The sequence below is a fragment of the Chiroxiphia lanceolata genome, chromosome 6 (genome assembly GCF_009829145.1).
Source record: "Chiroxiphia lanceolata isolate bChiLan1 chromosome 6, bChiLan1.pri, whole genome shotgun sequence".
Classification (NCBI taxonomy): domain Eukaryota; kingdom Metazoa; phylum Chordata; class Aves; order Passeriformes; family Pipridae; genus Chiroxiphia; species Chiroxiphia lanceolata.
Window position 1 is genome coordinate 4,596,078 of NC_045642.1, and position 25,341 is coordinate 4,621,418.

At 40.2% G+C, this 25,341-nt stretch overlaps 1 protein-coding gene across 1 annotated transcript in view; it reads right to left on the bottom strand.

Moving 5' to 3' along the window:
• Nucleotides 1-462: 462 nt before the first annotated feature.
• SHANK2 (SH3 and multiple ankyrin repeat domains 2) overlaps nt 463-25,341 on the bottom strand; it is a 336,358-nt gene continuing 311,479 nt past the window's right edge. Inside the window, 4 exon segments of the mRNA XM_032692371.1 lie at nt 463-5,649; nt 15,760-18,175; nt 19,279-19,390; nt 20,652-20,782. Of these exon segments, the coding sequence (XP_032548262.1) occupies nt 5,076-5,649; nt 15,760-18,175; nt 19,279-19,390; nt 20,652-20,782 (3,233 nt within the window). The 3' untranslated portion in view covers nt 463-5,075.

Genomic DNA, 25,341 nt, shown 5'->3' on the forward strand with positions numbered 1-25,341 from the left:
AAAATCAGGCTCATCATGCCAAAAAATGTAGCAAAATAAGATATAAATCAATTCAGTTTATCTGGTTTTCCTAATGCAGCAACACTAACTGCTCCCTCCAAAGCCCAGCACTGCACACTCTGTTTGTCAGGTACTAAACCACCTTTAAGATAAAGCTTTTTTATGTTAAATACAGTGTAGCTGATCTAGGCTGGAAATTATAAGGCACATACAATTTTTTTTTTAGAAAAACACACATTCCAATGTATTGTTACAATCGTGATATTCTGGATGGCCCATCAAAAGACAAAAAGAATGAAAGTCCTCAAAATGCAGAAAAATACAGGAAAAAATTTCAGAAAAATGCCCAAACCAAAGAATAAAACAGAACATAACACATTGATACAACGTACACAATGACAGCAATGATCAACTCTTCTCATTTCTTTGGCCAACAATCAGAGACAATTGCAAAGCATTCTTCGTTTTGCACTGTAAATACCTGACTTTATTTAGATACAAAGATGTTTAGCACTGGATTGCCACAATACCTGAAATAAATAAATAAAAAGAACCCAAACAGGCCTTCTGTGTTTTTAACAAAACAAAGCTGCCAAGTATTTGTTGTTGGAGAATTATGAGAGAAGTAGCTACAAAAATGATGAACTAGAACAACATCTGAGAAGAGAATAGTAGTTAAGGAACATATGAAACCAAATGGCAACAGTTCTAGGCATTTATTCCAATATCTTAGAAAATAAAAATATTCTTCATTGCATCACCATTTAAAGACAGAAAAACAAATTTTTAACTTAAGCCAAAAGAAGATGTGAATTGTTTCCTTATTTCTTTTTCCATTTGAAGCCTTGTTTATTCACAGTAAAAACAGATCCCACTGGTACAGTTTTTAAGTCACAAGGAGTACTGTTCCCTTCTCTCCTTTGGAAAGCTACTCTGCCCTACAATATCTCCAGCTCCTCCCCCCCCCCAAAAAAAATTTTTTTCAAAAAAAGAAAAAAAAATCCCATTTTTCAGTACCTTTTTAAATTGCAGAACAGAATAGGACCAGTAGCACTGAGTTCAGGGCACGCATCCCTCCCCCCATGCTCAGCCAGGACAAAGAACATTCCATGGTTATTCCAAATCCACCTTAAGGCAATTAGATATGAAGTTTTCTATCTCTTTCTAAAATTTTTTTTACTTTCCAAACTTCAATTATGAACCTGAAATTCAGTAAACGAACATTCAGCATAAAAAATGCTTTAACCAAAAAGAAAAAATAAACAGGAAATGCTTTTTCCCAACAATAAATCAATTATTTTCCATTAATTCTACCTACATTTCATTAAAGCATTTCATGTGTTTTCAAAACAAATTCCAAGTTTTTTGGCAACTTTTTTTTTTTAATAAAAATCCAGACAGTGTTCTCTGTTTGCAATCAGAACCACAACCTTAGTGCAATATTATATTTATTTCTTACAGTAATTTTGGTTGCCATACAAGAGTATTAAGGATTGGGGAAAAGTGCAAGTTACAGGAGCTTGATTTTTTTAATCAGTTGAAATAAGAGGAATTAAAGCACAAAAATTACAGCAACATAGATAACGTGAACACAAGTTGTTACACAAACTATAGCGAGAAACATACTAATATCTAGAAAAGAAAAGAAAAAATGTAATGGAAAAATTATCAATATTTGTGGCTCATACACATAATCATCGCCAGATCAACTGGGTAATGCTTTTTAAGAACTGAGAAAAAAGAAAAAGAATTCACTATTTTTTTATTAACTTAAGTACCACAAATAATTAACTTTTTGTGATATGTAAATTCTGTAAATCAACAGTCACATCTAGTAATTTTATAATATATGAATTAAACTTAAAATGTTCTCAGACACCTAGGGCAAGGAGTCTGTGCAGTTATACACAATTTACATCTTGTAAGATTTTGGTATTGTATACACAAATATTACAGAAATTAGGCATGTAAATGCAATTTATTAAATTACAGTATATAAACAAAAGTTGATCCTAAAACCCAGAATATCATAGATCTCTAACGACTTGTTTTTCAGTATCAGAGTAGCATGAAAGAAATGGGTCTTCTCTCCTCCCCCCTAACATTTCCAGAGAGAACATTTCTGGTGAGAACACTCAGAGGTGATGTCGTTATCTGTTACTATTGCTTTCTGTAGCCAAACCATCCCCCAACTAGAGACCAATTCATCTTGGTAGAGGTGTATTTTCGTGGTGAAAGTAGGTCCTCTCAGGTCTCCTTACCTTCATTTTGTAAGACACAGCGTAAAAAATCAACTATTTTGTTGGCTCTTTAACATGTTCAATCTCTTTTCTACTCCTTGCATTGCACCTACTCTTTCATTGCCTGAAAAGATGCACAAGAGCAAGAAACACACTTGTGTAAGAAAGGGATGATGTCAAATGGAATTTAAAAGGTGTGTCAGCACTTGTTCAACAGAAATTCAACAAGGTTGTGATTCAAAAGCAGCTTAAAAGTCAACTTCTACATTTTCTTTTACTACTGTTATTCTCTAATGTATTTCTGGCACATGTTATAGAGGTAATAGCAACTATACCCAAAGAAACAAAACAAACCAAAAACAAACAAACAAACAAACAAAAAAGGAAAAAAGAAAAGAGCATGGCATTAGTGGTTTATTTACTGAATTCTGTCGTATCACCAAATGGAAGACAAAGATGGCTAAATTACCATTTTTTTCACTTCTTAAAGTATGTGATGGCCTCAAGTTGCCAGCATCAACTATCTGCGTGGAACTGCCATTTTCTACACCACCTATGGAAAAATTCAGTACTCTTGGAAGGAAAATGACTTAGTACTTCATTTTTTTTATTACAAGGTTCCTTGGAACTTTCAAATACAAATATAGCGTAGTAACAGATGTTAGGTCAAAATATTTGTTGTTCCATAAAGGGGGCAGGAGGCTAAATAAGTTGCTTTTTGTGAGTATCCAATGTGTTGGTAACTACAACCACTTTTGAAGAAATATTCATCCTCCTCTGTAGAAGTTCTAGCAAAGATAGAAAATATAACACAGCTCTGCTGGTTCAGATGCATCCAAATGAGGTTGATTTTAAAAAGGTCAAGACTTTATAATTATTCCACAGAAATAGTAGTAAACCACAAAAAGTTTTTTTTTTGTTGTTTTTTTTTTTCCTTGTTTTTAACTTCCTAGCACTGAAGTGGCACAAAGGCTGCCCAGTAGACCAGCCACTTATTTTCTTAAAATATTGTGCTTATAAACTATCTGTACAACTATTTAAACTTGCAGTAAAGAAAGATATTTAAAATGCTAAACTTTATGTACTCATACTAGGGCTGTTGCAGACCTAATTAGACATTTGTTTGTGAGCAAAAAATAATCACAATAAAAAAATTAGAGATAGGCTGGACCATATCAAGGACCATATCAAGGAAAGAAAGTCAGGTACCTTGTAAAATGTAAGAGAACCTGAAAGTATGGTAGGTAGGCAGTTTAGCCATCCACACTCAATTTACCCACCTTGAACATCTTGAATATTCTGTCCATAAAGACCTACAAAACTCACAGATATTCAGAGGTGTTAATTACAAGGAGAGTCCAAACATGTAGAGAGAGACTTGTTAACTTTAAAATTTATGTCAAAAAAATAAAAAAGAAATTTTTTTAAAAAGTCATGTGAACCAAATGTGGGTGTTTCTCCCCTGCTGACTGAAGTCTCCTGGAAAGCTCTCTCTGCCCCCAGCACCCAGCCCTGGTTTCTGGCAGGGTAAACACATCTGTCCTGCCAAAGAAAGGATGAGCAGTGTCCACCTCCCGCCAGCACCCAGCCTGTGCCTGTCAAGAAGCCAATACCTGTTAACAGTGATAAAATGAGACACTGGAGCCCTCCCCAAACCTCTTGGGCTCTTGGAATACATGCATCCTGAGACACTCTACAGCTCTTTCCATCTTGGTGTCACCTTTTTGTCTTTTTTTTTTTAAACAAGTTGAAACATTTCCATTTCTAACAGACTGAAATATTAAAATCCTGGCACCCTTCCCACTGACTTCAATGGGAACATTCATCTGCCTTTTTCCTTCTTTTTTGGCCTGATGTTGAAAATAACTAAGCACTTACCACTCACTGAATTAAACAGCACCTCTCAGGGCCCAGCATATTTGAGTGTCTGACTGTTGAGTCCAAAAGATGCATCTGCACATGACCCCAAATTTTTCCCGGCTTGTGGAGTTCACATTGTGAATTAGCAGTGGTTTAGCTGGTTGAAAACTGGGGATCTCAGGTTCAAACTAGCTTCATTTTGTTGTACCTCTAAGTGTGCATACCTCCTTGGGTTTTATGCAACATCTGCATTATCTTACAGGTCAAGTCAATGGAGCGCATATTGAACTTGTTCTGCCACCTTGGAAGAGTGCTAAATATAACTGCAGAAATAAAGAAATACCAGGTAAAACAGAGCAAGGTTACCTTTGAACTAATTCCAGCAGAACAACCAGCTTCACTGCCAACAAATCAGAGAGATAAACCAGTAAAAAAGAGTAACATGAACTCCTGTACCCATCTCAATATCATGCCTCTGCTCCTAAAAAAACTGGGTTTGAATGGTAATGAAGCAACCTGTCCTCTTAAAATGAGCCAAGGGTTGGGGAAGGAAGCCTACTCGGAGACTGAAGGTCAAGAAGAGAAAAAAATAAAATTCAATTATTTTTTCTTTTTCTCAATAAAAAAGCCCTGAAATGTTTGCAATTTGAAATGGAAGGAAAAGCAGTACATCATGATCCCAGCAAAGGGCATCAAGAGATAGTATTTTTGAAGTTAACAATTGTCTCTCTCTCATATCTCCCCACAATTTTGAAATAAAATGGCCCCACTTACTTTAACATCTTTAGATTTGTGTTTGGGCATGTAGCATACAGTCTGCATCACCTGAGTACCAGGAATTCAACTGTTTTTCCCTTCCCCATCCCCCAATTTTGCTGGCACTCGCAGACACACAAGGCATTTGGGGTATGTCAGTACCAGCCCATCTCTAGTTATCAACAGAAGTTTGTGAGGCAAACCACAAAATAGCTATTCTTATCTGTCCAGCAGCTGCTTCAAAGCTCTTTCTATATTCATTCTGTGCCCAACTCTAGTCACTCCAAGGTCTATCAGATCTTCCTTCTGTAGATTTGGTAAATGTGTGCCATCTATTTCATTGTCCATAAATGTTTCTTTATGTTCACCTAAGTTTAGACTTTCCAACCAATCTGCCACATCTGGTTTAGTCCACAGGTGGACAGGCTTAGTTGTAAAAGGCTTATTTGAGATTGGCTGTTGTAATATTGAGGGAGAAGGAGACCTGCTGCGCCCTGTGGTCAAGCCAAATAAGTCCCCAGAAGGGGGCTGGCTAGGTAGGCTAAATACATCAGACAGAGTTGGAGAAGGAGATGAAGCTGAAGCAGAAGCAGTCAGAGAGGCAGGTATGATGTCTTTATTAATCTCTGTTGGTGAAACCACAGGGCTTGGAGCATGTCTTGCTCCTGAGGTCCTACTGTCATAGTCTGGGGACCTGCTCTGCAGTGTGATCGGCTGGCTGGCTCCAGGTCGGACGGTGAAAGTGATTGTTGTACTTCGTGTACCTGAGACAGTACTCATGACTTCCGTGCTCCTGCAATTGCAAACAGACAGGGAGAGTTAGATCTGGCAGCCAGCAGCTGCAAGGCTCAACATGTAGTACTTACTGCATGGGAATGCTTGAATATTTCCATTTTTTAGTGAGTCACATCAAGTTAAAAGTAGAAAAAATTATATTATGAAATCTTCCCTGGAAAAGGACCACCAATGGTAAGCCATAGTTCAAAACAAAACCTTTACTTACGAGCAGTGCAGAAAAAACACCCCCCAGAGCAAATTCTTCCTTTCTGAGGCCACACCAAATTAACTCCTGGTTAAATGAGAAACACCAAGTGGATCAAGCACATGAGCACTTTGTGTTCCCTGTGAAGTGTGATCAGGAGTTGACCTTCCGTTCGTCATGTGGAGGGTTGGGATCCTTCAGCTTTAACCCACTGGTTTTACATATAACATGGTTAATAATAGTTGTAGAAAGTTTCAGGAGCAATGGATTTTGGATCTTTGGGCATCTACCCAGTGAATTTTATGGTATGTTTATATTATAGGGTATGTTTATAGTCCCGTTTGTTCACTGAACATGCCCCACAAGCTCCTCTTACTTCCCTTTCTATTCAGCTGGACTTTTTGTGCTTCAAACATGAAACACTTCCTCTAAGGTTCCTAAAAAGACTTTGTGACCATTTCCTTCTACACAGAAATTATACTTTGGCAGTTTCACTACAAAATTAAGGAGACAAAATCCCTGCTCCTGTACATGCCCAGAGGTGATGTAGTTGTGATCAAGTTTTGCCTAAAGAAAATTAATTTCAGATTACAAACTAAGCAGGCATGAGATGCTTGCTCTGATGCCCAGGCTGACAGGGCGGGTGAAGGAGCAGGCAGGTCTGCTTTTGCCTGGTGGCTACAGAAGCAAATTTAGAAGGTTTGGGTCTGTTCATATCACAAAATGCTTAACCCCACAGCCCTCATTCCCATGAGAAGAGTCTGCCAGTCAGTGTGTGTGCTCTTCAGGACCTTCCACAGAACTCTTAAATGCCTTGAGCTTCAGAGTTTTTAACTTCAAAAATATCCTGCCAACTGGGAAAACCTTCAGACAACTAATTTAAAGCACTTGCAGACCAAAGGAGGGATTTATTTATCCTTGAAGCAATGCCATGGACTCCAGGGGATGATCTGGCTGATGCTGTAGCGAGATTTCCACCCCGGATCCTAACTGAAGCCCTCTGTTTCTGAGTGCCACATTGCTCCCAGACCTGACATGTCCTACCTGGGCAGACTTGAAGATAACTTGGGTGCATGATGTCACATACAATGCTTCCATTAAACCTGCAGATTCACTGCTGTGCAGAAAGACCTTATGGAACCAAAGGAAGACCATGATTCTGGAGCCCCTACAGTTAAAGTGTTGGTATGGAAGAAACTGTGGCCTCACTTCTAAGTCACTGCTTAAACCTTTTGTGTTAATTGCCACCAAATGAAGTACCAAAAATGATCCACAGAGCAGGGGGCAAACTCTACCTCTGTTGTCTCTGAGGTGTATCCCCCCACCACTAAATGTGCTGTATAATGAGAGACCCTCTTGTGTTCTTCTGCCCTGAGTAATCATGGTGGCTTTTCTCCTTTCAGCAGAGCACTGGGACTGCTGGGAAGGGAGATGTGGCACATAGAGTTATCCTGCCTCACTGGGTCGATTCCCCAGTGCCATAAAATTGGGAAGGTCCATGGAAGGGGGGCAGTTTGGCTTTGGTCACTCACATTCTGCCTAGAAGAGTGGTTAAAATTTTAAATAAAAAGATGGCGGTGCCGGCACTTCTTCACCACCTACCCTAACCTACTCCCCTTGAGACGTAGTAATCCATCACCAAAATGAAGAAAGATAGGCAGCTCACCAGAGGCATTGATAAAAGTCAGGTTATTAATCCCTTTCGCTCACACTGCAGCCCCCACTGTAGCCCTGACCTGGAGACCTCCTTCAGTGATTTCTTGCTTGGTTGCTGGCTGTGGTGAGCTCTGACAGCCACACACTCCCTGCATCCCCTCTGGGGCTCTGGCACAAAATAAACCATCCCAGACACCAGGTAACTGCAGCACTGCCACTCCAACATTCCCAGCACATGCTCCTGACATGGGAAGTCCCATTCAAACAAAGCTTCAACATCGTGTTATTAGAAAAGCACTAAGAATAATTTCTTGGAGTACATATATCTTATTCACATGAACAATGCCACTGATTTCCCACAGGTTGTTCCATATACTTCAATGGGACCAGGGGGATCTTTCTGAAAGATTGGTACTTCGCTTAAAACCCAGTAGGAACAACACTTCTGGCACTTATGGTTTTGTAATTTGACAAAGAAAGGAAACACTTGGCAAGGTTTTGACTGTTTCCTGTGATTTTTCAGAGTTTAATGGCTCTCGTTGTCTTCTAGGGCTGGAGCTAAGCATTCCTACAAATAAAAAATCTATGGCAAGAAACTATTAAATCCTACTAACCAAGGGAAGCAAGTTATTTCTACCTACTTTACTTTAGCATGAGGAGCCTCACACTCATTACTAAGGCATGATATAATTTTAAATCAACAAAAAACCTGCTTTGAAAAAGGCTGGGGTAGTGAGGGCAAGAAAAGCAGAATGAGCTTTGTAAAAATGTGGAAAATTAATCCCTGATCTTTACCTGCAATCATTCTTCTACTTAACTTTCCTGTCTTGCAAATACTAGAAATTATGGTTTTGCATTCACACCCCTCATGACAACATCAAATGGATGACAAAAATCCATGTTCATTTATGCTAGATGATGAAAGATAACTTTTATTAATTGACTGACAGCTCCAGGCTCGGTGTACACCTTCTGCTTTGTAACTCAATTTTGCTGCTTCTCTTCTATTTTGTTCCTATTATAGACTCCCTGTCCATCCCTGCTCAGGAAATCACTGTCACTGTTTCTTTAAATAAAGCATATTAAACCACTAAAGCAAAACCTCCCAAAGTAAAGTGTGTGTTCTTATTTTAAGCATTCCTTAGCTAGTGTTCTCTACCCTTCTCAGCCCCACAGGTAGGAATACTGGGTGAGCAAAGCAACCCAGGCATTGTGGTCCATTGCCTTCTGTCAGCCTGGATCAAAGTACTGGCTTCACGTGGCTACAAGCAGCGGCAGATCTAGGGACATCTTCCTTTTTTCAAGCCATAGGTTGAGGACTGCTGACCATTACAGTAAAACTCTGGAGCAGAGATAAGAATTTTATTTTAACTGATCCATGAGGTTTCAATACCAGCTCAGTTTACAGCCACATGAGTTGTGCAGCTCTTCTAAATATTAAACCTTTTATCCAATAGCTCAGGAGTATTTCTTTAACATGGACAGGCTCAATCCTACAGCAACACCCCTTTTTCAAGGAGGTTATTAGTTCTTCTACACAATTTGGAACACGGACAAGTCTGTGGGTCTATGTCCCCACTGCTGCAGCAGCTCTCCTGTTTTAGGGCAAAGTTTTAACCACAGGAACTTGAGGTCACCATTGCCTCCAAAATTATTCAGCGACCTGCAAGAGTGAGACTGTGCTCAGTTCCCAGCTGCTGTGCTTCAGCCAGCTCTGCTCCCAGCACAGCCCTCAAGTGAAGGTCACAAAAGTCTGCTGAAGCCCACAGTAGCACTTCCAGGCTTTCACTTCCAAGCCTTTAATTCCAAGACTACTTTTTTTCATTCTTTTCCTCTTTTTTTTCAGCTGCCATATCAACTCCAGCACATTATAGAGACTGCTGCACTGTAATTGTAATCCAAGGGAAAAAATAAGGATATTTATGTAACTCCTATGCATCCTAAATTATAATTTACGACATCTCCAATACAATCTGTGGTGCAGACACAGCCTTGAAACCATCATCTGTCTTGCATTTTCTGGTTGATTCGTATCCTGGTCAATAAGGAGCAAGCACGTTCCAGCTGGAAAGCAGGCATGGTTTGTTGTGTTATGGGTTTTCCAGATTTTTAATAAGAGCAATTTCTTATGCCTTATTTGATCATCTGTTATCCTAAACACATTAAATCCATATTAAACCTGCCAAATCCCAAATTTCATTTTAAAAAAGGTGAAAAGTCTGATAATTATTTTAAATAAAATGTGTTCTATTTGAATCAGCATATGGTAGTAATTTATAAACATTTACTACTGTGAACCTGCACTGATTGCAATGCCCATTATGTTGCCTCATATTAAAATCAAGATATATAACCTATGTGACATAATGCCTCCAAGTATAAAAGCCATCAACACAGCTTGTAGGTAAGAAATTATTTTTAAATTTTAGATTATATTTGCAAGATTCAAATTTACTGTTAATATCAGAAGCAAATCGGTGGAAGAGGGCATGGTGGGGCAGCTCCCATGGAAATACCCCAAAAAACATCATGCTCAGCTCATGGAGCTGTTTTATCCTGCAACTCGCCAAAAGACTTGCTGGTTCCGACACAGCTGTTCCATTGTATCAGAGAAAATACATCTTAACAACCAAGAGAAGCAACAAGTGGCTCCTCCACAGAGGTACCGAGAGAAATTAACTTCTTAGATTTCTGAGACCACACAAACCCCAGACTTCGCCTTCATCTCTCCTAGTATTTTTACTTTCTTTTTGAACTGTCAAAGGAAAATTGTATGGTAGGAAAGTAAGAAAATAATTGTCTGTTTTGGGGGAAGATGAAGAACAAGGGCTGACGTGATGACTGGCAGGATACAGAGCTTCTCATAATAGTGTTATTTTAGGGAGAAGAATTGAGGGATACTTGGTTCTGTTGAGAGTAATGCTGTGCAGTTGGAGGGAAGAATAATCAGGAGGGTCTGTGGGAGTTTGTCTGTTCCAGAGTTTCCATGTGAATAACACAATCAGCAGAAAAGAGATGGTGTTGATGAGGGGCACGGGGCCAGGAGACAGCCCCAGCCCTCTCTCCTTCCAGAGCTGCAAGGAAAAGGGAAGCTGGAAGGGGAAAGGGGGAAATCCCACAGGTTCCAGGGAGGAAAGAGTTAACAGTGACGACTTAATGATATCAAGGGATGGTTTGCCTTTACTTTTAGCCTCACATGAGTGTATAAAACTGCAGTAATCATCCCTCCCCATCTCTCCATCTCCAAAGATCCAGCAGAATTTGGGTGTCTTTGAAAATTGACACCCCTTTAGGTGTTCAGACATAAGTTCAGGAATCTTCTCTTACATTCTCACGTTATTAAAAATTTTCTGAATACTTCTTTGATGAATGTGGCTTTTATTTCACATTGAAATGACATCCTACTCCTGGTTTTAGGATGGCTATCATTTCTGGATTAGGCTGATCTAATTCACATTGCACTGTGTAACAAAGTCAACACCAAAGTCACTAAAATGCAATAACAATGAGTTTAAAAGAAGCAGAATGTACAATACAGAATATTCTATGCTTTATGGTTGGCACTTACTTCATGGCACTTCAGCATGACCCTCCTCTGACAACAGCAGTCATGACAGCAAATAAAAATGACAAAATGGAATGACTGAAACACTGCAGAAAATAGTAACAAAGCAAGCAATCCTGTGAAATTGGCTGACAAATGGTTAACAACATGAAATGAGTCTACTGAGAGAGTAGTCAAGTGAAAAATCAAGGCTTGAGAACTATCCCACCTATTTCATCAACTACAAGATCCAGACATCCTTTACAACAAACCAGATGTAGGATCAGTCCTTAGATTTGCTACTAAGCAAGATTTGCTTCTAAGTTCAGTTCTACCTTACCTGCTTGTGAAAAAACCAGGAACTTTTCCAGATACTTGTGAAAAAAATAATTCAGAGACGGCCAAAACTACTGGCCATGGACAGTTCCACTTTCAAAACTTGTTATTCCAACACAGTACAGGTTATTTTTCCTAGAGGACTCAATTCTGCCTGGTTAAGCATCCTCCACAACTCCCACATTTATAATGAGCATTTCCCACTACCAGAAGTGACGCCAGCTCACCCCAGAGGCCACAGGAACATTGTGCAAACACAGCCAGAAGAACACAAGCACTGTTTGAACTAGAAATTGTTTCTCCCTGTGGCAAAGCTACCGATCATTTTGCTACCAGTGCTGGGAGGGAGCAGTGGCAGTTGCCGTTCATTATTCTTTATTAATACTCGGAGCCAGGATGCTGTTTTTGCTGGGGGCTGTGTTTTCTCTCCCCAGCAGCCACGGGGTCTATCCTGTGTTAATCACGCTGACATTATTCAGCGGGTCTCAAAGGCTTGCACTTGATCACCATGTTGCTACGCAACTGCCGGGTTCACAGACAGAGCCAGCACTCCTCCATTCACCTGATAAAAATCCTGCCTTTCTCTTCTCCCCGATTCTTTTATCAGCTCCTTGTAAAAGCCAGTAGCCTCTCGAGTGAATTTATAGCACCACTGTATTTCTAACACCACGGTTGATACTACATGTCCTGTCCTCCTCGCTGAGAGTAGAGTGTCACCTGCCAAGGCAGGTGCTCCCTCCCTGGGTCTTCCCAGCGCTGCACATGAGCATATCCAAATTTGAAAATAGGAATCACAACCAGAGCTCATCATTGGGGCTTTAGTTCCGGGTGTTTGGGTCAAACAGAACCCCATACTCAAGCAACCCTCAAGGTTTTCTACAGAACGGATGAGGAAAACTAGAGGGAGCAACGGTCAGATATTGGGACCTGACTACCTAGAGAGACCAGATTAAAATCACTATCTATGGCCATAATTTCTTAAATTTCTTAAAGTAAATGATGGCCAAAATTGGGAGTGGAGTCTCTGTTCTCAAACCTTCTGACCAAACTATGCTTTTATTAGTACAAAGTAAGCAAGTGCATCCTCTCGCTTCTTCCTCTTTTTCCTTCTCCTAACAGACTCCTTTTCCCTATCCCATGGCTAGCCACTGCCACTGGGAAGCAGACGGTTTCCAGCAAAAAGTTTTCAGGCTTTATTTAAAAATCTTGAAACCATGGAAAACTATAAATACCCTGTGTAAAATTATTGTTAAACCTGTGTGCAGAGAATAAAAGCAAGTTTAGGGTGGTTTTAATGTAATAACTGAGAAATTATGTTCAGTATTGTAGGATGATCTCTTCCTAATCCTCATTTATCAAAAATATACCAAAAAAGATATTTTTATGGGTTTCTGTGGCAAGAACTATCTACAGTTTAATTCACCCCTGTACTACCCTAACAGGGCAGTTGCTGTGAATGAACCACAACTGTAGACTTACTGTGCAAAAGGCTGTGCAAAAGGAATTTTTTTTAATATTTAGGATTCCACTCTGGGCTATAACTTCATGTATGGGCCAATAAGCAACTACATATTTTTAATTTCATCAGGCTGCTTGGGCTGTGAACATCATCCAAGCAAGCCTGTGAACGTTGTTCCTATTTATAACACTTCCCAATCCCTCTCCTTGGCTGAGGGAAGGGAACAGGCATACTAATTTTTTATCATTTTTCCTTTAGCAGAGCCAACGAGTTGTTCTTTAATTTAGCAGAATCCATGCTTTTCATGAGCTAAAATTCCTTTTCTCCCTTTCTAATGCAACCTCACAGGGAAGGGCTGCAAGCTCTGCAATTGGCTGTCATAGGCTTTATAGTATTAGAAAAAAAACCCAAGAAACTAGGAATTTTACCTTTAAAATTTAAATATTAGCTTTCATACTTGAAATTTTCACAAGGTGGTATTCCTTGGTCATAATATTGGACAGCTTTGTAAAAAATTGTGGCAGTTGTGCAAGTGGGCTAGAAAGGCTGTAATTTATTTAACTTCTAAAAGATAAGACAGGAGTAAAAGCAGTAAAAAAAAAAGCATTTACCAAGCATCAACGGCTTATGCTGCTCCCTCTTTCAGACTTCTTATCAAGCTGAGAAATTAATCCTCTCTCATCTACCCCTGGCATGTGGGGCTGGTTTTGCACAGGCAGAGGGGAAGGTCTTGCCCGGCTCCAGGGGGTGGAATCTGAATCTACAGCTGATCTTCTACATTTCCATTTCTCTACCTCACCCTTGTTGAGATGAAAAGGAATTGCCTGCAGCACCTTTCCAAACATACTTTTAATATCTGTGGGTAGCTGGTTCTCCTCTGCTGGCTCCCACATATCACTTCACTTAAAAAAGAGATTCTGAGTAAACTTTTCTGATCATTTTAGCATCTTCAGTTAACCTCATAATCAAAAAATAACATAATCATATCACTTTTGAAAATGAAACGAAACAAGATACAGCTCTCTTTCCTCCTGTTCCCACCGGGAATTCTATTTTCTCCCACGGTCAAATGGCAGCCAAGAGTTTTGCTGCTCTATTCCACTGCCAATTTATCCTATTTATTCCCTCATAGCTCTTTTGGCATTGTTACATCCCAGGATCCTCTCTGATTTGCAAAGATGTCTGGTTTTACTTTTCAGGAAGAAGTAGGATTTCAGCCACGTTGAAATAATGCTTTGGGTGGTTTTGTTTCCAAATTGAGCCTCTGTATTCCATAATGAAAACTAAAGAATTTGCCAAACCTGAATTGGACAGCGTTACAAATTTATATTGCTTTTCTGCCCTTGAGCTTTTTGATTTTTTTAAAGTCAGATCTTTCTCTAAAATGTAATATATGGGGCTACTCTTACTTATGTAATAGTTTGCTTTCCTCCAATGAAGTAGTATAGTTTTTAATTTTTTTCCAGCCTTTATAATTTTTAAACATCTTTTCTCAAAAAAATGTATATTTACTTCTACTTTTCATTTTCCTCTCAGTAATGACAATACTTTGATATTTTTACAGTACATTGTAGTTGGTAGCTTCAGTTATTTTCTAATAAAATAGGGATGGTAAAGATCTCCACTGTAATCTGGAAATACCTATAATCTTAAAATTAAAAGATGATAAATAATATTATACACATGAAGCTAAAGGCAACATGGTCATGGGACTTAACAAGAAACACAGAATCATAGAATCAGCCAGGTTGGAAAAGACCTCTGAGATCAAGTCCAACCCTTGATGCAACACTGCCATGGTTACTAGGCCACAAGATCAATGCCTAGCAAAAATAGTATTTTTTTCATGTATGAAGGTTTTTCCCGTACAGCCAACTCAGTTTCTGCTCCAATTAGTCAAGTGCCACCGAAAAGAATTCCAGAATTTCAGTGTTTTATTTCCATTCCTTCATTCTAAAAATTGTATTACCCCCCTGTCACCAGTTTGATGACTTCCATCTTGCAGGAACCAATATCAATACCTGAGGCTGAGGCTGTTGATCATACTGTTTTCTGAATGAGCAATCATTTGCAATCAACAGAGCTACCATTCCCTTAAAAAACAAATTATCTTCATGTATGCAAAGTATAGCAGCTTTTCAAAGGCTGACTTATTTATTAACCAGTAGAATAATTCTAATAAAATTTACTTTTTTTTTTTTTGTGACTGGATTTCATGAGACTATGTCCCCCAGTGGTGTCTGGCTTCTGTAACTTATCACTTAAGTACCTTTCAGAAACCACTTATACATGAATGTTTTGCAGTGCCCTGTCAGGGACACCTCCTTCAACCTGTGAACATCAGGGACTATTCACTAACCAGAAAAAGGCAGAACTTAATACTAAGTGGCAGAGATGCTAAATTAACTTTTTAGTAATAACATGAACACCTTACAGTGATTTCAGTGAGTAATTTTCTAAAATAGCTTTATGCTTTATGGTAAAGTGGATTATGAGAGGCCTCAGCATGAACCAAATGGCACCACACAGTGAATGTGAAGGAACCCTAAGCAAAACCTTGTTTTACCTGTTTGAAGCCAAAATAGCTTATGGGACTAAAGGAAAAATAAATTATCACCACATTTTAAAAGAAAAAAATTAAAGAGAAAAATACTGCTTAAAAAGAAATCGAAGTGACTCACATCGAAATGACTGAAAGGTTTGTGCAAACTGTCTTTAAAGTTGGAGAAAGCTCCTGTCCTATGGCGTAGGCTACACAAATATTGACAATGTAAGAAATTCTTGTCTGACATAGAGTATTCATTAAGCAAATACACAGAACAGAGTACACTCTACTTTAATCTACATGATTTACAGGGGAAGTTAGTGAGGGGTTGGCAAAAACATCAAGCCTTTATCAGGAAATTATTTGGTTAATTACTTTTACCTTGTACTGAGACTTGCAGTCTTTGTTCCAGTCGGTGACTCTAATCCCTCCCCTGGCTTTGAGGATTTCTCTCTGTTCATTTGCTGGAGTATTGAGTTCAATTCACTAATAACATTAGCCTTGGGGCCTGAGAGAATTGGGCTTTTCACCTCCGGCACATCCCCCCATAGCTTGGATGTCCTTTGGGGGACAACTTTAGCCATGTTGGGCTGGGCACTGATGGGAGGCGGGGGCGGAGCGGGAGGAGGGATCACAAAGCTGTCCACAGTCTCCTCGATCAGCGCGTCCTTGTAAAGTGCATTGCTTTTGTTGATTATGGGCTTCATTTTTGGCTTAGGAGGTACTGGGGGTTTGTCCACCAGAAATGTTTGCCCATCTGCATAGACTGTACAAGTATCCACATTCTCCCCCCCTTCTGAGGATAAGGTAGAGATGCTGGACACTGTTGAGATAGTGCTGGTTGTCTCTAAGTGATGGTCACTACTACTTCGGCTGTCTACCTCCTCAATCCCAGAGTCAGTGACATTATCAAAGCTGTCAGGGGGTGGCAGAAAGGAGGCAGGCAAACAGTTTGAAAGACCCAATTGCTTTTTGCTGTCTAGGGAATTTGTTGGCTGGCTGGGGGGGAATGGTGCAGGTAAGGGTGTGCCATTCTTCCTCTGCGTGATCAGGTCTGTTAGAGCCGACCCAGGAGCCGCGCGGTCGTCGGGGATATCAAAGCTGTTGGCAAACTCTAAGGGAGGGGGCAATGGCTCAGTGAACATAAACTCTTCATCAATATCCACCGATGCCAAGGGTGGTGGGGGGATGCGGAAGGGCAGGATGACGGGGTCGTCGACAGAGCTTGCTGCCACGATGGTTTTGCAGGGAGATGCCGGTGTCTCAGGTGCAGCAGGTGCGTTCAGCTCACTTTCTTCCACTTCCTTGCTCCCCTCTACCCTCTCTGGCGGGGAGTTTTCAGGACTTGGCTCCATCTCAGCTTCCTTTTCCTCCTCATCTTCAGGCATATCGTCTGACTTCACTACGTCCATGGTATGAACCATCAACAAACCAGCTGACTTCTGCTGTGAGGTATCCACAATGTTTATCAACATGTTCTTCTTCTCCTCAGCTTTCTTTTCTTTCCCTGCATCTGTTTCATACTTGTTCTCAGTCTCCTGCCGTCTCAACAAGCCACGGGTGTTTTGCCTCGTGACAGTGGCAGTAACAGTAAAAGTTGTTTCCATGTTGGGTCTCAGCTTTGTATCGATGTAAAGCGGTTTGTTAAGGTCTGTTTTGACAGCATCTCCTTTGCCTGGAATCTGCTGCGTTTGTTCTTTCATGGCTCTGTCCCTGGCAGAGAGCGCGAGGGCTAGTGGTGAGTTTGGATCCAACAGCTTCCCTGTGACTGGGTGCACGTAACTCTCCGGGCTGGATGCGTTCGTGGACTTGGCTGCCACTGCACTATTGTCAGTACCTTTTATTTTGGATGAAGCATTTAATGTCCTTGAGTCACTCTGATTGCTGGGCTCGCTGCTATTAAAGAGACTTTCAGGCTCTCTGGGTGCAGGAATAGGCGATGGCGACATGAGCTGTCTGAAACCATCCTCGCTACTGAACATTGCTTCATCGGTGAACTTAGATTGCCTCATGCGTGGTGTTGGCGGGGTTAGCCCAACATCCTCATCTCCCAGGTCCGTGGAAAGGAAGGCTGGAGAATTCCTCCTTGCTTCCAGCCTCTTTTCCCTGTCCCTCACTGCCCCTGCAATGGCTGCTGCGAACGGACTGCTGACACCCAAGCTGTCATCGGGCCGGAGCTGCCCTGGTTGCTCTGAAGACTGAGGATCAATCTCCATGCTGCTCCCTTGGCTGCTTTTCCCACTGCTGCTGGTGGATGGCTCTTTCACAATGATTGTTGGGATTGGAATAGAGCAGGTCTTTTCTGGACTGTCCTCAACGTTGGATTGTTTCACCAACATCCCCTTCCGCCTCGCTGGTTTGGCCGGCACATAAACTGCTTTGCTTGCAATCTTCCCAACCTCAGAATATGGATTTTCTGGCATCTGACCCCTCTTGTTCCTGAAATTTGCCTGAGATGCAGCACTTCGACTGTACAGGTCTTCTGAGTCCAGAGAGTATCGGTCCAGCTCTCGTCTGTAATAGATCCCTTTGTCCCTTATCATTGTTCCCACACTCTCAGGCCTAACTAAGGAAATTTTTGCACCTGAATTCTGGTTAAATGGAGGTTTAATAGTTCCATAGCTCCTTGTTGTCAGGGATTTGGGGGAGTTGTACAGAGAAGGAGAAGGTGGCGGTGGTGAAGGAGGTAAGGACTGTGGTGGTGGTGGGATATCTTCAGAGGTGTCAGGCATGGAGAGACTTCTGGTAAACTTCAGCATAGGAGGAGCCAGAAACTGTCGTTCTTCCTCTGTTATTCCTAAAATAATCAGGAAGTATATTTAAAACACTGTCTTCCGCTGGGATCCCTCTATATTATTACTGTATTATTTCTGTATCCAAACCAAAATGCTGGGGTGCATTTCCCATGACACAAGGCATATGCAAAATTCTAAAGGAGGTCTTTTGGTTGATTCCTACATAGGAATTCTTTCCTGTTGGACTTCCATATGCCAGAATTGAAAAGGACGCTACAGAGTTTTAATTAAACTGATCACTTGTGTGTAGGCAAATGTTTGGGGCTTATGTATCATCAAGGTAGCTGTAGAGAAGCACATTTTCTATGAAAATTACTGAAGAGGGAAGATGTTCTGTGAGAAGAGTAGCTTCTGCCTTGCTCTAGCACTCTATAAAATGCATATAATAATGCAACTTGGAAACCTAATGAATTTTTAAGATGTATTTGGAATTTAGCAAGGGGACTGTGAAGATCCTATTGGGGACAAAAATCATAATGTTTCCTTACAAAGGATGACATTATATTATTACAAATGCAGCTTTTAACACAAATAAACCAGGTAATACTGGGGTAATTTGGATGCTAGTTTTACATCAACATAATGTGTTTCTAAATTGACAAAAATCACTACTAAGATTACTACCAAGAAAAAAGCAACCCCAAATTTGGTCTGTTTGGGTCTGTTCTTCCTTTCCTTATTGTAAAATCATCTATTGCTGTAATTTGATATGAAAAAAAAGAGAATTTTAGTCTGTTTGATCAAAAGGATTGCTTTGTAAACTACACAGCATTACAGTACTTTTACCTCAATAACAAAGAAAAAAGGGATAACATTTTGCCCCAATGCTTTGCAAAGGGCTTGTACTGATCTTTTTTTTAACTTATTAGAGGCAACATTCTAAAGAAAACAATTAAATTATAATTCCGTAGTTGCCTACTGCCATCAAAGCAGAATGTGGAAATTACATTACTTTACATGCAAACTTCTTTTCTCATGAACTTTGTGCAAAAATTAAATAGTCACTGAGGTAAAGGTGTTGGAGGACTATGCTTTAAGAAAGAAGTAAAGTTACTACAAATATATGATTAATGCACAGGCAAACTATACATGAGAAGCATTTTACCTATAGATTTTTGTCTCCTCATTGTACCCCGAGGTATACCCAGAAACGGACCTTGAGGACTCCCTGGCACAGTGGGCGTCATCACGGCAATACCCTGTCTCTCATACATGGACTACAAAAAAGCAAACAGAAACCCCACAAGCATTAAAGCATGAATGTCTCTCTCACATGTAAATAACTCTTCTGTCATAGTTGCTAATCCACTATCCCTTTTACTTAGAATTTCTACTGAAAATAACAAAATTGGTGTTATTCTAGGGAGGAGGGGAACAGAAAGGGAAAGGCTTTATGTATATAAAGTGACAGCAGCTGTAAGTGTATTTCCTTGAAATTACTTACAAGGCAATATATTAAAGTTTCCAGCACATTTTGAGTGCTGTAAGAAATTGTAAGCATGAGCAACTGCATTTTAATTCATTCAGTTCCAAAAACCCAACCACACACCCTGTAGCTATTAATGCTCCCTCTGTGTGATCTCCCTTCACTTCTGAAGACCAGAGCTATTCTTGGAGTCTTTCACAGACTCAAGGTGTCTTGTGCAAGGTTACACTGGCAGTCAGCATCTCAGCTGGGAACTGAGGAATGCCATCTGAATCCCAGTGCTCTCAATTGTTCCTCCTTCTCATCACAAAACTATTTGTACTCTACCTCTTGAATAGCTTTAATTTCCTTCCACCCTGAGCTGCTGCGAACAGAAAGTGCTTGTTACATCAGGACTGATGCTCTTTCAGAGAGATGGGTAATGGAAAAATATATCTAAAATGCAATAAAACCAATTATTTTTTCACATGCAAAGTTTTGTGAGAGCAAATCCTGCAACTGAACAATTCAGTTTCAGAGTTCTGGAGTTTAATTTTTAATACGTGCTATAATATTAATGTCAATTTTTCACTTACAAATTATTGTGCATTATTTAATTGAGGTATTATATATGCCATTAGGACAATAAAAACCTGCAGTAGGAGAAACTTTCGCATTAGTGGGGATGATGTGGCTGCACTAACTCTGGTGCTGAAACTGAAATAGCATACCTTGATTTTCAGCATGGTTTTTTAACTTAGGCTTTGTGTTGTAATGACACCTTCAAGTTCAGAACTTGCTGGGCTCTCACCAGCTCAAGTTCACATCTGCTTGAGTAACACTGAGGGAACAATGCTGTTGGTGTGACAGTCTCAGAATAAATATGAGGACATAATGAGAAAGGCTTTATAGGGGTATGTAGACTGTTCTGTCCCAAAACTATTACTAGAAATGCAGAGTAGACCATGCCTTAAAAGTTACAAGATAACAAAAGTAAAATAAATATCTAAAGCCAAAAGACCCCCTCCAACCAGTTCCAGAAATGAAAGCGGCACTTCATAACTCCCACTCACATTCATATCTGTAGCTGAGGGAAAACATCTACTAGAAGGCCTCTGTTTTATCGTTGCCACTCTCGAGTCCACAGTTGCATTGTCTGCAATTCTTGATGGCTTGGAAACTGGTACTATTTCATCCACCTTATCTGTAATATAAAAGTGTTCAGTAAAATAAATATCATTTGTCCAAAGAAACTGAAAAGTATTGCAGGGTCAAAGGAAGAGATTTACGTTTCAAAAAAATGCAAAGAAAAATTTTTTTGGCATTTTAACAAGGCAACGCTTGAGCATCATAAGTCGTGCAAGCCGAGCACTTTTTATTGCTGCTACATAACATGCATGCTTTAGTTTTAAGCCTGCATGCATTTAATGTTTACTTAGTGTGACTCGAAAAACAATCCTCTTCTTCAAACCTTCAAAATGTGAAGGGAGAATATCTATATAGAAATGGAAAGAAGACCTTTAGAAATAATGAATCCGTACAGCACTGTTTCAAATAGAGATAAGCAGACTGTACTTAGTCATCAGAATTTCAGTGATATTTTGGACAATAACAAGTACTCCAGAAGTGCTCTTTTATGCCTATTCTCCTCAAGTAATAACGTTCTAATTTATTCACATTCTTAGACTCGTAGACCGGCATTACTAACTGCATTATTTGTTTAAATTAAACTTTTATATGTGTTTTTTTTTTATTATTTTAATAACTGGATGGCTTGAGAATATATTTAGTTGTAGTCAGAAACAGACCAAATAGGCAAAGTCCAAGTCTGAATGAGAGCTTCAACATTTGGATTTGCGATTCTGATCTACTATATGACGTGATGGTAAAATATGGGGAGAACTTTATTCAGAATGTTCCAAAGCTGAGTGCTGGTGTTAGCCCCATCTCCAACTTTGGTCACAAACAAGCTCCATCAGCACTTAATACATTAGATTACTCCCTCGGACTGAAGACCTCGAAGTACCATATAATCAACTAATTATTGCCTGACAGTTTCTTTTTTTGCCCCTTCTACTGCTGTGAAACCAAGGCATGGAGAAATTAAACAAGTAGCCTAAGCCACTAGAATAGTTTGAGTTTTGAATCTGTGCTAGAATCCAAAATTGAATCATACCAACAGGTTTCCTTGCTACGCCTTCCATGGCATTTGCTTCCCTGTAGCATGTTAATTTAGTGTCTTTTCCTTTGAAGTTTCACCAAAGTAAGGATTAGTTACATAGCCTGTGGTGTTTATGTGAGTGGAATACCTTAGCCTGGCTCCTGGGCTTCCACAACGCGAGTTAGAGCAATGTTACTTTTCAGCAATTAAATCCATCTCCCGAATAATTGATTATTTGCTTCAGCAAACAAGGGTAGCTACTTCATTAGGGTACTATAGATTTAAAAAAAACAAACAAACAAACCACCATTTTTTTTGGCAGTGTTACTATGCCAAGTATTGGATTTAGGGATTTAAGTTTTACCTCTCACAGGAGAGCAGCGCACTCAGGGCCCTGGATATTGATATGGATGGGAATAAGGCAGGAGGAAAAGAGCTTTTGATCCCTCTAAACAGTAGATCTGGCTGATGCAAGGATGGTATTTTAAATGGGAGAAAAAGAGAGGGAAAACTTTTAGCCTTCGGGTTAGGAAGAAGGTTGTCCTAGAAGTGGATATTTCAGTGTCACAGAGGGTCAGGGAGCAGGCAGGAAAGGAAAGGCTGAGCAGGACCAGCAAGCTGAACACTGCTGAAAACTGTCTCACAAGAGTAGTGTTGCTATTTCTTTTCAATTGAAGTTAGCATTCAGTTCTTTTCATTGGTCTGCTTTATTTTTTTTGTGGGATTTAAATCATCCAGTGGAAGGAGAAAAGGAAAAAAATTCTTAAAATCATCACACGTATTCAAAAATGAAACAAATTTCATGTCACATTTCATAATGACTTCGTTATACAAACTGTGAACTTCTGATAAGAAAAATATCTGCACTTCTGCTCAGCAAAAGGCATCAGAAAGCAACGGTGTAACCATGAATATTTGACCTATACATCAAAAATATGGCCAGACTGCAGAATCATACTCAGGGGATCTATCACCAAGAGCTTCAACTGGGCAGAGATTTCCTGTTAAGGCTCTCCCACCCTTGTTATCATTCCAGAAGCCAAACAACTGGTCTTTTGGACACAGAAAGATGGAAGTTTTGGAAACTGAAGCACTATGTACTCAAAATCTGTACATAAGAAATATAAATATACCATGTAAGAACTGATCCCCTTTAGTTTTAACAGACACATGTAACCATATACCCATTCAGACAACAAAAAGCTACAGGGAAAGAGTGATGAGGCCATGACAGACACTTGAAAAGCATGAAAATATTTGTTGGGGATGGAACATACATACCCTCCAAACTGCACTGATTTTGCTAGACAATACTACAAGTCAGATCCTAATGTTGGATCTGAGCAAAATATCAGTTGGTACCCAATTCTTAATACCAATCTACTACTTCCAGGTGGAAAAAACTTGTTTTTGTGTAAGTTTATTGGAGGTTTCTTGTCTGTAGACAGGTTCCCAGTCCTTCTCACCCTATGGCTGCTCCTGTTGGAGTGGTGCTTTGTGCCTTGCCATGTCTAGCTAAGCACTTGGAAATGGAAGAGGAGAGCAGGTTAAAGCTTAAGCTGCTTTGCAAGGAACTCTTTAGTGCTTCCTTGCATGGCACTTTCAACTGCAGCACTGCTACATCTTCTTTTTGCTCTGCTGCCTTTAGTCAGAAAGCAAAGGTGGAGTGGAGGTTGTTGTTTTGAGGACTACAAACAAAAAATTGACGCCATGGAAGTAGCCCGCACATGAGAACGAGATTGTTCTAAATGGTAGCCGCTACATGGCGGGTCCTGAAGAGCAAGTCAAATTCTTAACATCTGGCCACAACCTGCACCACCCTTCTGAGTGAAAGCACTGTGCAAATAAAAAACATTCTCACTGCATTATCCAACGTGTAATTAGGCCAAATTGACTGGCTGAATTGTACTCAGCTCCACTCAAACTCATCCAAAGAAAGAAGATGTAAACATTTTGGGACAAACCCTGTGCTTTTGAACTGGGCTGTTCACATCCATAGCACCAGTGTGCAAACCACTTATGCACCAGAACCAGCTTGTTCAGAAGGCCACACATACTGGAATAATTTGTCAGGCTTACTAATTAGCTTCTCTCCCAACACTCCTTGTGACCTCAAATACTCCTGCAGCATGCATTTCTTGCACAGTGAGCGGGAAAAGCTTACAAGCTTGTGTGGAAGTCTCTGAGGATAACTTTACAATAGTTCTGACAAAAGAGATATTTTAAAAAAAAAAAGCCACAAAACTAGATGCAAAAATTGGCACCTGGTGTGAAGTGTGGCCAAAGAAGCCCAACCTCCAATGGCATTTTACAAGGAATCATCTGGATGGAGTGTGAAAGGGAAGAAATATTGGTAGTGGAAAAGCCTCACTGGAGGTTGGCCATGCCAGATGCAATTTCATTCTTAAATCGGTCATTTAGCAAAGTACAGCCACAAGCACACACGCACACACACTTATACGGGAGCAATTTGTGGCTGACTGGCAGAATAACAAAATATGATCTGTTTTATCTTGAATACCTCACAGAAAGACAGGGAAGAAGAGTCTATGTCTCACTGGACAGAGAGCGCAGCTCGGTTGTAATCATAGAAGAGGATTTTTAAGCCTATGGTTGTTCTCTAGTATTTTCCATTCATCACTGCTTTGCCATATAAACTCTTCTGAACGTTCCCGAGAAGTTACAACGGCGTGTTGAGAGTCAAACATAGGAGCCATGCTACACCTGTGAGAACAGGTCACCACCGCTCGGGGGGCTCCTGGCAACAGCATCCTTTCAGAGAACTGTCAGGGATACCACATGGAAAAGCCAAGTCTGATGCCTCTGCATGCATATAGCAGTTTGAGTGCCACTAATTAAATTCCCCCGAGAGAGGTAGCACCAACAGATATAAAAATAATTTATTGCAAAGTGCGTTTCCATCTACCCTGTGGGTTACCAATGGGTCCCGTGCTCTGCTCAGGGTGCCAGCCCTCAGAAAATTAGATGGCCTAAAGGCACAGGAAGTAGTTGTGTTTTATCAAGATGTAGGTCGTCTCTGATGAGAAGCTCTTAATCACAGACAGAGGAGCACAGTACCCAACAGCATGTCACGACTTTTACATTCTCAAGAGGTTGGCTGCCAGGTAAGTTGCTTTTTTTTTTTTCTTTTTTTTTTTTTCTTCTTTTCTTAAATAATTAATATCTCTGATAATTACAGGGGACAGTCTCCTCCTAATAGATTTGTTGCAGGAGATGGCTCTTATCCCGTAGAACACAGTGCTTAGTGACTCCTGTTTCCAATCCCCAGACTCTCTCAGAGGAAAAATTATAATGCTGCCCATCAAGCCACCAGATCCATCATGAAAGGAACTTTGAAAACGAGAGCCAGGTGCCTAGATAGATCTGGTGGCACATCACTATACAGCCCCAAAGGAGAAATATGAGGTATGATCCTGGCAACATTACTTATTGTACGGACATAGCCAAGGACATGTGGATTAGCTCCACCGAGGGTCTTAGAACTGAGCTGGTCAGACCCACAGAGGATAAGAATGATCATGGTCGGTACAGGCTGACCCCAAAACCTCAGGCTGGCATGCCAGAAAACACCAGGCAAGATC